The sequence below is a fragment of the Lucilia sericata genome, unplaced genomic scaffold, assembly GCF_015586225.1.
Source record: "Lucilia sericata isolate MDLA Ls3-8-SP2 unplaced genomic scaffold, ASM1558622v1 Contig000175F_arrow, whole genome shotgun sequence".
Taxonomy (NCBI): Eukaryota; Metazoa; Arthropoda; class Insecta; order Diptera; family Calliphoridae; genus Lucilia; species Lucilia sericata.
Window position 1 is genome coordinate 272,648 of NW_023994203.1, and position 13,225 is coordinate 285,872.

The window sequence follows — 13,225 nt, forward strand, 5'->3', positions numbered from 1 at the left end:
ATACAAAAATGGCCGTACACAATTTTGCAGAATGATTTATCTATACACAAAACATAACTATCTTTATCAATAAAATATGAGCGTTTAAGTAATTTCCGGTAGTAAAGGTGTGACTAATTATGGACCGATACAGATAATATATCGCAAGGTGGATTATATACACTTTAAACACATTCATAATATCTTTATTCAGTTATGAAATATGTCCGTTTACATGATTATCGGAAGTGGGTCTAATATGGGAGCTATGACCAATTACGGATCGATCCGGAAAATATTTTGCAAAGTGATATATACCCAAAACATCTTTATGTAGAATTTGATTCCAATATATTTATTTCCTAATTATTTATGTACTATCTAACCTCTCCGAAAACACGATAGGGTCCGAAAGGAAAGAGCTAGAGAGTTGAAACAGTTTTAACAGTCATAACTGTTTTAAAAACAAGTTTTATAAGGATTGGTCTATTATTGATTATTTTATGTGAACATATTTGAATATCGTATGTCACAGGAGTAGTAAAGTGCAATCGAACACAGCCGATGTATGTATATGTTTAGCTATTTATATTCTATCAAAAAACAAGTATTATATGGCGACTAGGGTCAAATATTGACCGATCTACCTAAAATGTGGACGTTTAAGTGTTTTTCTAATATTAAACTTTTTATGGGACCTATAATCAAATGAGAATGATAGTACCTAGAGCTTATACTTTAGAGTCTTCCATGGCTATTCAAATGAGATTTTTTTTCGACAATGCAAACACTCTTTAAAAATTAACAAATTTACACAAACATTTATTACATAAAATCTAAATAACAATTCTGTGGCAACAAAAAAGTCTATCACACATCAGTTCAAATGACCGAAGGTCAAACTACTTTCTAAATAAACTCCTTTCTAGTGTTTCTTCACGGGTGGCAAATAAGCTGTGTTTGCAGCACCATGACCAGCAGAACCAGCGCCAGCATCTACACCAGCACCTACATTGGCACCATGACCATCTAATGAACCGATAACCGATGAGACTGGAGCAATACCTTCATTGGAAATGACAGTAGAACCACCCAAGCGATCGTATTCAGCTTGAATTGTTTGTTGGGCATGTTCAGCTTCTTCGTTGGTCTTGTATTTAATGAAGAATACTTCAGGTTTGGCAGTGGTGGTATGGGGTTCTTCAACATGAGTGATAATTTCGTTTTCACCAGCTTTCTTAGCCAAAACATAAATGACAGTCTTATCTTCGTTAACGGCGGGAATGACACGGATTTTGGTTTTTTGAGCAGCAGCGGCAGGTGATTTAATGAAGACAACATTGAAATTCTTACGGGGTTGGCCGATGACAATATCCTTTTGTTGGATTTCGACTTCTTCATCTTCAGGGGCTGAGTGTATGAAGAAACGTTTGGACACCAAGGCCTGTTGTTGGTAACCCTGGGCACCATGGCCATCAAAGCCAGCACCAGGAGCCAAGTATTGATTACTTGGCTGGCTAGGATAGTTATAGCCTTGAGGAGCAGCTACAGCCAAAGCAGCAAAACACAAAATCTATAAATTACAAAAATTAATAATTAATCCTTTACAAATGTTTTCCGAATTGCAACTTTTATTGTTAATGTCACCACTTACAATTAAACCACGCATGTTCTTGCTTAATTTGAGTTTATTATAGAATAAGGAGTTTAGTTAAATGAGTTGATGTTCGTTGAACAGTTGTGTTTGGAATATGTTTGACTAGTTAAATGTTAAAAGTATTTATAGTTGCTCTAGAAATTTATTAAACGATCATTAATTTAACAAGCCAACAAACTAAACCATTATCATTAGTGTTAAATAGTTGGAGACGATCGTTTGTCTTTTTTTTTTCAATTTGTTTCTTTATAATTGTTTTAAACATTTTATGTTGCCTTTATGTTTTGCTCTGTTGCAATTTTAAATACGTGATGTTGTGTATTTTGTTTAAAACATAATTTTAATTACCATTATCTTATGTTTTTTTCATTTATTTTGAATGCGAAGGGGCCTTCAGTTGATAAAAATCATTATTTTTTCTTTCTTTATTGCTACAAAAACTGCAACAAATTTTAATTGAATTTTATATTTCATTGTAGATCATCCCAGTGGGAGAGGATGCCTGAAGTGCATTGTTTTAAAGGGAAGTATGAAAATAAACAGAGATGGTAAGACTTACACGTTTTAAAATATTAAAAAATGTTTAAACATATTAACATATTTATGTTAACGATATCGTGATTTTACTGTGTATATATTTTAATTATCTTTTTTAGTTTATTGATTTAATGACTGAAGCCTAAAGCAGATGAAAGTGTGAAAAAAGTCATAAAGTTATACATTTTGGTTGGTTTTTTGCGGTTTTAGTAAAGATATTTACACTATTTGCAAAAAAAAAAAAATAAATACATCTACTTAAAATTTCCATTTACACGAAATTTCAAAATTCCCTAAATAATAATTTGTAGATGTCGGTCATAAGCAGATAATAATTTGTAGATGTCTGTCATAAGCAGACAATATTTAGTTTCTCCTCATTGAAAATATACCAATTTTAATCTGAGTCCTAACAAAGTTTAAATATTCTTGAACCATATAAAATTCTGCGACGATTTAGATGTGTCCATTATCTATATGGGGGATTTCGTTAAAAATTGTTTGGAATTTTTTTCTAATAGTAAGTGCTAAAAATGTGTCTTTTATTTTGGTATATATCCCGCGACTTAAAGGAAAAGACCTAAGCTTTCTTTTGAGAAAAAATAAAACGGGAACATTTTGGAAAAAGAGTCAAAAATTTTAATTTTATAAAAAAGTCCAAATTTTCTTTATTTAATAATTTTTCAAACAATTAATGAAACAACTCTAAACTATTTGGAATTTTTTTTTCTGCAAACAAGAGGTAATAAGTTACATAAATGTGTAGAAAAATATTTTCTGTAAAAATGTCAAACTTTAACCCACTGTAACCCAACAAGTTTTTGATCGATCCCGATCGGAAGACATCGGTTTCAAAAGTTGGGTCTCTTGACATCACTTTCCCACTTTTCATATGTTTAAAAAATTTTACCATTTTATCGAGGATCAAATTCAAATTTTTTAAGATTTTTTCAACAACGTACTCAACGGAACTTGTAATAAGTTTAGTCTCCAATTAATGCCAATATATTGTTAATTGACTATATTTTATATAAAATAGTATAGTTTTAATATAAGGATAATAATATCAAAAAAGTCTTTAGTTTCTTTATTCCTTCACCCAGTGGGACAATGTGGGGTGTTTCACATAAGGACAATTTCTTGTCAAGTGACCCAACTTTTAAAATCGATGTCTACCGATTTGGATGAAATTTGAACCAAGTACTACTTTGTACTAGTACTTAGTACTATTGGATAGTAGACCAGACACAAATTTTAAGCTCTCTCGGTCAAGAACTACCGGACTTTTTTTTTAATTTTTTTATTTTCAAAAAAATCCCATTTTTTGCTCAGAAGAAAGTTTATACAATTTCCTTTAAGGGCTTTATAGTTTTATAATGAGATGCGAGTGATAGAGCTGAATATTTGTGTCAGTCGGACAGGCACTGCAACACTGATATCAAAATACCACTGTAGTGGTGCAAAGTTTTCATTGAATAAACTTGGTATGAAAAACAAGTAAGAAATTATAGTCGGGCTAGGCCGACAAATAATACTCTACTGCAGTTATGAGAATAAAATGAAGGGGCCAGAGTCAAATGAGGCACGACCATTACAAAATTCGACAGAGGCATCAAAGTTAGTACAAAACTTAGTTGTGCCGCTTTTGAAGAGTTACGAGTATATTAAACATAAATATGAGCTCAAAAGATCTATTCTGGGGGGTTCAGTTGTATGCGGACTAGGTGAAAAAATTAACCGATGTTAACCATTTTCAATAGGCTTCGTTTCTGGGCCAATAGAATATCATCTACCAAATTTAATTGCATTATCTTCAAAATTACGACCTGTAGTCTGATTACAAAATTTGACGATCAGACGAACGGGCAGAAGGAAGTATATATAGACTGATGGTCATAAATAAATCGACTCAGAAAATGCTGATAAGTCGTTTAGTATACTTAAACGTGGATTTATGACCAATATTATAGTGAGATACAAACTTAATATACCCTCGCCACTTAAGTGGTGTAAGGTATAAACATATAGAGTGTCTTATAGTCGGAAATTGTTTAAACTACAGCCTATTTTTCTAAAATTAATAATATTCCATTATCTTCATTAAATCTTTCACTTGCTCACTAAATTAAATTTTGTTTCTTTTTTTACTTTCCGTCTCTACATTAATTCTTTCTCTTCGTCTAACATTTTCTTATACATAATTCCCTTTACATACGGTCAACATTAGACGAGAAACATCATTAATCTTCTGAATTGAAAAATCATCTCAACATGCATTATTGTTTATTTTTGTTTCTTTTAGCATCTTGTAATGATGCTGTATGTGCGTGTGAGCGAGTATGTAGATCATTACATGACCTTTTTTAGTTTCTTGTTAACCCATTGAGTATGAAATCTTATTTTTGTTTTAGTTGTCGCTGTTGTTGTGGTGTTTGTTAAAAATTATGATTAGGCTCATTGTAGTTTTCATGTTTGTAGCATTTCAAACCATTAAGTATTATCGCCTTCCAATAATACATCGTTTGTACAAAATATGACCCTACTGATGTTCATATAATGTTAAATGAGTTTGTACTATTTTGCAGGTAGATTTCCAGGTATCTTCTTTTAGGTTTCTTTGTTTGTATGTGTTGTCTGGGTGATCTGCTAGTGTTTTGTTAATTATTGTTAATTTTTGGATTTGTTTTCTTGTGGAATATGTCATGTTGTTTTTTGATGGTTAAGGTCAGTTGTTGTTTGTATGATTCAATTGTTGTTGCTTAGTTAGACATTAGGCATAATATTCAATAGTTTATTATATGTTGGAATTATTTTCAGATATATGAAATGTAGTGTAATGAGTGCGCGACAGGTGTCAAACATGCAACAAAATTTATGATTGACGGATGTGATTAAAAGGCAAAAGATTTTAAACATTTTTTAATATTTTTTTCAATGGTTTATTTGTTATTTACTATTACATATGTTAATTATTTTATAATCTGCAACTTAAAATCGTATACTATACTTTTCCATCAGCATTGGTGCATTAAGAATGATTACTTTAATCCTATACAAAACTGGAAATATATTTAGGTGGTGATTAGTGTTGCCAGATTAACCATTTTGAAGCTATATTTATTGTTTCTATTTAACATTTAGACTTAAAATATATTTAGAAAAAAGTTACGATTTGAAAACTTTAACATTTATCGAAACAATAAGATTATTTATTAATAGGATCATTGGATTAAATAAGCCCATCTTCATTTTCTTCCAATTTGTCATAACTATGACAAATGTTTTGAACGTTATCTCTTCAATAAATAATTTCAATACGTCTCTCGTAAAATTTTTAATTTGTTTTTATAAGCCGACAAAGTGACTATTTAACCCAAAATTAGCGAATGTATAATTATCAGTCAATAACAAAACTATATAATTTGTAACTCAATTAACAAAGACACCACAACAAAATACCTTAGCCGTAGGATAATATAAAGCATATAATAGGCCTATTATATACATAAATATTTTCAAATTGTAAAAATTATTTATAATTCGCCCTCACCACAGAAAAGAAATAAATTTTAATTTTATTTCATTTTTCTTGTTTTTTTTTTGCAAAAAAAAAAAAAAAACTATTTTTGCTAAATCATATAGCAACCTCGTTCAAACAATTTGCAAAATTAGGTCAATACTTTTTAAACTACGATTATTTTAAACAATATTAACTCCGGAGCAAATATTATTAATAAATCACGTTTTTTGTTAAATTTTAAATCAATATTTAATTTACCAATTCTGCAACAAACCAAATAATTTTGTTTATAATAAAAAGTTTAACAATTAATCATCGCAAATAGTTTCTTTTGGTATAAGTCTAACAGCGTACTATAACATTACCCCAAGATAAAAAAAAAGTTTCTTTAGGAAAGTGACAGATTCTTTAAACTATAGTACATGGTTTTCTTTTAAAAAGAATAGAAGGAATTTAGTAAAGAATTTTCCATCAAATTATGCAAAACTTTTGAATTGAATATATGTATGTTTATGTTATTTTCTTTAGTAACTTCACTTGTAGGGTATATGATTATCGTTGTCTATTATTAACTTTTAAATGTTATTTTCAATAATAATTATTGACCATTAACTCCTCCATAAACCAATTATTTTTTTACGTATTATTCGAAACTAATAATAGGTTTAAAACAATTATCATTTCTATAGCAAACGAATATTTTATGACTTCACAGACAAAGTGATATATCCCCGTTAATAACAAACAAAAGTCTGCCCTGTATTTAATAAACCACTTGACTTTGCAACCTTTATTAGCATCGTAATTAAGAATTTCATTTAACCAATACATAATTACTATTTGAACAGAAGACTAAGAAGCAACTTGCTAATTTTATAGTAGTCATAATAATTACAATCTTTAAGATTGTCCATTAACCATGAATAAAAACATGCCTTTTATATAATTATAACTAAAATATCAACGTTAATCTTAAACAAATTTGACAGTAAATAAGATACTTATCATAAATTAGAAAACAACTAATAAAAATTGAGTATCTAATATTTCATGAATGTAAGCAAACAAAAGCTTTAAAAGTGGTTGAGAAACAAGATGTCTACTCTTTTGTTTCCATATCCGTTTTGGTTGGTAAGCGTGCTTTTATAAAAAAGCTTTTAATGATAAAACTTATAACGGTGCCGCATTTAGTGTCGAAAACTTTTTAAGTGTTGCCATACAAGTTTTGCAGTAGATTTAAACAATACACAGTTTAACCAAAATTTTTTCACACAACTTTAATCTTTAAATGCCTGAGCAAAAAATGGTAGTCCTTCTATAGCAGTAATCAGTGATTATTAATAAAAAATCATACATATTCATTCAAAAATAAAATTTACAAAAAATAATAAATATTTATTGTTTTTATTTATAGCCTGATGTCTGTCTGTCTATCTGTCTGTCTGTCTGTCTGTCTGTCTGTCTGTCTGTCTGTCTGTCTGTCTGTCTGTCTGTCTATCTATCTGTCTGTTTGTCTATCTGTCTGTCTGTCTGTCCATGTAAACCATGCACGCTACAGGTCGCAATTTTTAATTTGAAGAAATTTGGCACATACTCTTTTTTTGACCCAAGGACGAAGTCTATTGAAAACGGTTAATTATTTCATCAGTGGTGTAAGGTATCATTGGTCGGTCATATCCGACTATACTTGTTAATCATAATTATTGTTAAATTTCAGCCCATATAACTACTTAATAAATTTTGTCCTATATATTGCCCTAATATATAAGTCCTCAATGAATGTTGAATAATTTCACAATTTCTTGTTTCCGTATTTAACCTATTTCTCAAAATAAAAATATATGAACGAATCGACAGATGACGTTATGTCATCGTTCATTATGTTACTTATAATTTAGCTTCCAAAAATAAACACACAATGTCAATCACCTTTCAAAACGATGCATATAAATTAACTGTATTAATTTAAAGAATTTTTAAATACTTCTTAATAAATAACGGCCTTTACTTTACTAAAATCCATAAAATTAATGTCGGTCATTGATATGAAAAATATAAATATTTGTTTGTCACTTAAAAAAAAAAAAACATAACGATAAGTCCTCAACATATATACTCATAGAGACTTAAGTGCATACTTAAGTTTTTTATATAAATGATCGTAATTTAAATAATAATATCTTTATATTATTGTTTGAATCGTTTCTAAAGCACTTAATTAATAATAAAACACTAAATTATACATAAACGAAAAACTAACAATAAATTCCCGCCAATTCATTAATAATTGTTTGCGTTTACTACCAAAAAAATGTTGATTAATATTGAGGCAAAATGCAAATTATGTAAAACAATATGTGGCAAAAATATAACAATAAATTTAAAAAGAAACTAGTCAAGTTCATACGCAAGGTACTCTACGACAACAATATATAGTATTTAATAATCTTAAGAAATTAACAAATATTAGTCATATTACTTATGATTTGAAATTCCAAATAGTGATTTTATACATATAACCATAATATATGAGAAGAATTTTAATATTATATTTGTTATAAGTTTTTGGTAAATCCAATCTATATTGAAGTTAATTTATCAATTAGGAATATCTAAGTTATGCAGTTATAACAAGAGCCTTCAGCTTTCAGTTTTTATTTAGAAATTAATAAATCATTATAAACTACTTCAAGGAAAGATTTAAACTAAAGTTATATATTTTTAAAAACGATATTGCTCTCTCTAATAAAGGGTTGTGACTTGATCACTGGATAAGATTCGCTGTTCTTTAATTACAAGTAAATATGATCTAAATGTATTTTAATATACATACATAAAATTTTACACAAATTTTCCTTAAACTTGTGAGTACTTGAGTAAATTTTACTTGTAAGTAATTTGTTTTTTTTACAGTAAGAAAATATCGAGCCCTTTTTGCAAAATGGACGTAAGCGACTTGATTTTCGATTTTCGTTTTTTTATAGAAATCGATAATTTAGGTCTATTAGCAACATCTCTGAAAATTTCGTAGCTATAGATCCAATGGTTTCAACTTTACAAGAAAAAAGACGTAAGTACACATTTATTTTCTGTTTAACAGCAAGGTGTCATCATACATCAAATTTTCGTTGCTATACTGATATTTTTAAGACAGCTATGGTCATAAAATCATTATCTTAAAGTGTCCATATATGGAGGCTAGGGTCACATATTGCGTGAAATCATGAACCGATTTTGCCCATTATTAACACAAAACAATATTTGGCATCAATAAGCATTTTTGGAGAATTTCATCACTCTAGCTCATAACGTTCGGAACCTATCCGGTTTTCAACAAAAAGACTGATATACAAACATCGCTAGATGATCTTAAAATCTTATAAAAAAAATCTTTTTTACACTCTTAAATTTCAGATTTATACAAATTATAGTAATGTAATGTCATACATCGAAGATAATTAAAAAAATGCTCTCCTGTAAAATTTAATTTTTGTCGGTTACGTCTTTTGTGCGAAAAGAGCTCGATATGTACAAGTAAATTTGTTGCTCAAAGTACTCGCACGTTATACATACATATTAAAGTAACAAATGTTTTTTATTTATACGAAAAATGTTTCTCGTCAACTAATTTGTAACAAAAAAATCTTGAAGATTTTGGCAAACAATAACCGATTTCTCCATAAAGTACCATAATGTAGGGTATTAAATAAACTTAATTTAAAAATCATTTCATGTTTTGGGTTACCAAACTACACGAGACAATATTTAAAAAAAAAAAAACAGGCAAAAAACTATAGTCGGGCGTGGCCGACCATATAATACCCTACAACAGTTATGATTGTATCTAAAATGTGTATTTTTTTGTAATAATAAAGAATTTATGATGAATTTTGCCTTAATTTATTATTTTTCATGAAAAAATTTATTTTTGTTATAGGCTATATATGATCCTAACAAAGTTTGGTGGAGAGATTTTTGTTGACATTAAAGTTAATTATGCCGGTTTTTTTTTAAATAGACGTATTTGCAAGGGTATTAACGACGTACAAGCATTTTCAGAGGGGGACTTTGAAAGGGGGCTAGAGCTAAATAAGGGCCGCAAATTTTGCAGTATCATTTATATTTGTATAAAACGCAGTTGTGTCTATTTTTGTAGGGATATTAGTATCATGGACAGACAGACGGACGGACATGGCTTAATCAATTTAGGAAGTCCAGTTATATGGGAGCTAGGTTAAATAATGGACCTATATTAACCAAAATCAATAGGGTTCATCCTTGTCAAGAGTAATGCATGTACCAGATTTCATCCAATTATCTTCAAAATTTCGACCTGTAGTTTGATTACAAGGTTTATATGGACAGACAAACAGACGGACATGGCTTAGTAGACTCAGAAAATGATTCTGAGCCGATTAGTTTTATAAGAGAGGCTGTAGAAAGAGTTGCTATAAAAATAGTGTTTGTCGATCTCATTGGGCGGGAACTTGTAAATGAGCTACGTAAGATTGATAGCCTATTCCGTAGACTAATATTTCGATGTGTTACAAACGGATTGATGAAATTTATATACCCCCACCTTTATTGATGAGAAATATTTTGAAAAAAATAATATTTACATTTGAAAAAAAAAAATAATAAATTAAAAAAACGCATACATATGTATGTATATTAACAATTCTCACACTTAAATGCGAGGGTGTAACAAAAACCCCTGGGATTGAGGTGAAAGATTGATGGTATATGACTTATGAAGCTGATGAATGGTCATAAATTATTATCATGGATACAAAAGGGAACTATTTTGATTTATAACTACCAACTACAGAGCTTGATCAAAAAATATATACGAAGCAAAATAAAGCAAAAAGTATTAAAAATGCAAACCAATTTCAACAATGCCAAACTGCCACATAACGGCCACCGTGGATGTTAAATTAATCAAAACATACCTCAAGCTATTACAAAAAAAAAATCAAGTGATTATGAAATTATTTTCGAAGTTAATGAAAATTTCATTATTTTACAATACGCAGCAGCTTATTTTTATAGTTACATTCCCATTTTGTGTTGGTGTGTTTTTGTAAAACTATCATTTGATCTGTAAAAAAAATAGTGTTAAATATCTGCAGCGTTGGCGTTAATTGGTTTATATTAATTAAATATATTTCAGTTAATGGTGATTTTATCAAAACGCAATGCAAATTGTATTTTTTTTTTTGGACGAATGTCTATAAATTTAATACTACTTACTATTATGTAAATAGAAATAATGTGTTTTTTGTGTCAATTTGAAATGTTAATTTTTACATATGTACGTATCTTTAATTTCCTTTCCAAAATATTTACTAATCACTACTAATCAAAACATTGCTGACATTAAAATGAAGGGAAAGCAATCACTTCCATAAAAATATTTATGTTATCGAGGTTTATATATGTATCTTGGAAACTAGAGCCAAAATCTGAAGTCACTATATTTCTTTAATTAACTTAATTTGTTTATATAGAAGAGGATTTCACATGAAAATAAATAATTTATAATATTTGAGAAAAAAACATAATTAACAAATTTTAATAGAATTGAAAGAAGTGAAAATTATAATTATGTTTGTTATAGGATGAAAAATATTGTAAAAAAGAAATAATATTATTAAAAAAACATCCACTTTCCTTTTGTTCGATTAACCGAATAATTTTGAATTATCCGATTATTAACCGGTCAACTTAAAACCCCAAATAATTATTTGTCGAATAAACCGAATAAGACAAAAACCCGAATAATTGAATACTCTAGTATGTACTGCATGTAATTAGCGTTTAAGTAATCTTATATAGGGTCAATTGTTGACCGATCCTAATAATTTTTTGTATCCCAGTTTTTGTTCGTTTAAAACTTGTTTGTATTGAATATCATTGCTGCACTAGTTTTTGTATGCCAGTAATTAGCTTTAAAGTAATTTTCCGATGGGAACGTTATATGGGGGTAGGGTCAATTATGGACCGATCCATAAACATTTAATAAAGAGATTTTGACACATATGAAAATGACTCGTACTTTTATAGTTATGCCTGTTAAAGCTGTTTTCGGTGGTCCACTTGTATGGGGGCTATCCGAAAACGTGGATCAATATGCAATACAAAATCTATAAGGAATATTTGTGGAAAATTTCAAACCTCTAGCTCTTTCCTTTCAGACTGTATCATGCTCACAGACCCACCAAAGTATATATATATACATATATATATATATATATATATATATATATATATATATGACCAATATTTCGGTGATGGTGGGTATAAAAACCTAAAATCTGTAATAAAGTTCAAAGCTTTGAGTACAAATATGTACATTAGGGTTATAACTTTTTTTGGGCGTCAAAATACAATAGCACTACCTTATAGCCAATACTGTCCTGATAATACAGGGGTTTAAATAACAATGTTCTCTTTAAGAGAACAAAATGCAAAAATGTTGACAAAATTATTTATTTTTCTCATTTAGAAACACCTTTTGGTAAGGAAACTTTTCACGATTGCGAAAAAATAATATCATATTCCTTATTTGCATTAATTTAATTTAAAAAAATATATTTAAATTTTTTTTCGAAAAAACTCCCTTTTTTTTACTCAATAGAAAGCTTAGACAATTTCCTTTAAGGGCTTTCTAGTCCCATAATTTTTTCCCCTATTTCCCTATTTTTTAAATAGACGATTTTGTTGTTGTTGGTTTTTTTTTTTTTTTTTGCACAAAAGAAAGCCATTTCCTTTAAAAGCTTTGTGGTAACTTAATGTGATCATTTTTCCCAACTAAATTAGTTTGTTAAGGAAAATACATACTTATAAATTGATAGAAATCTATAATATTTGAGTAACAACGTTATTGTGATTTTGTAATAGCCTATTACAAAATCATTCTTTGTCAATTTAGTACACATTATTTTTCATTTGCTGATACTTTTTCATTCATATATAATTATTTTGAATTAATTTTGCAATCTAGATTTTGGCTTAATTATGTAATTTTTAGTATTTCCCCAATAATAGTTTTTAAAATAGTTCATTTCTATCAAAGTGACCAGGTGCTAAAAAATATTTCTTGTTTTTGTATATTGAAATGCGGCTTTGTAGGATACATTTGTTAAAAAAAAGTCACTACAACAAAAAATTAATTTTTTTATTTTATTATTTTAATTGACTTTCAAAATGTTTTACTAGATATGGTTACCTTATAATTAATTTAAATTTCAAAATGTTTTACTAGATATGGTCACCCAATAATTAACTCATTAGCTCATCGTTAATGTACCTTACATTACCAAAAACAGCAACTACGCTCTTGTAGCTACCAAACGTTACCAATCATTAATGGTCAGGTTGAAGATTGATACAAATTACAACATGAGTGGTAATATTTAATCAGCAGGTGGATTTTTTACTTGTTTTTTTTTCATATTTTGCTCTGATCTTCTTTTTATCTATTGACCATCTTTATAAACATAATTAACTACGATTGTTATTTTTTCCAT

The 13,225-nt window shown here is 28.6% G+C and overlaps 1 protein-coding gene across 1 annotated transcript; it reads right to left on the reverse strand.

Moving 5' to 3' along the window:
* Positions 1-780: 780 nt before the first annotated feature.
* On the reverse strand, positions 781-1,734 carry LOC119601580. Its single transcript, XM_037952594.1, has 2 exons — positions 1,634-1,734; positions 781-1,552 (listed from the first exon to the last, which is right to left on the reverse strand). Exons 1-2 carry the CDS (start codon positions 1,646-1,648, stop codon positions 905-907), a joined length of 663 nt encoding a protein of 220 aa, XP_037808522.1. The 5' UTR covers positions 1,649-1,734; the 3' UTR covers positions 781-904.
* Positions 1,735-13,225: the final 11,491 nt, after the last annotated feature.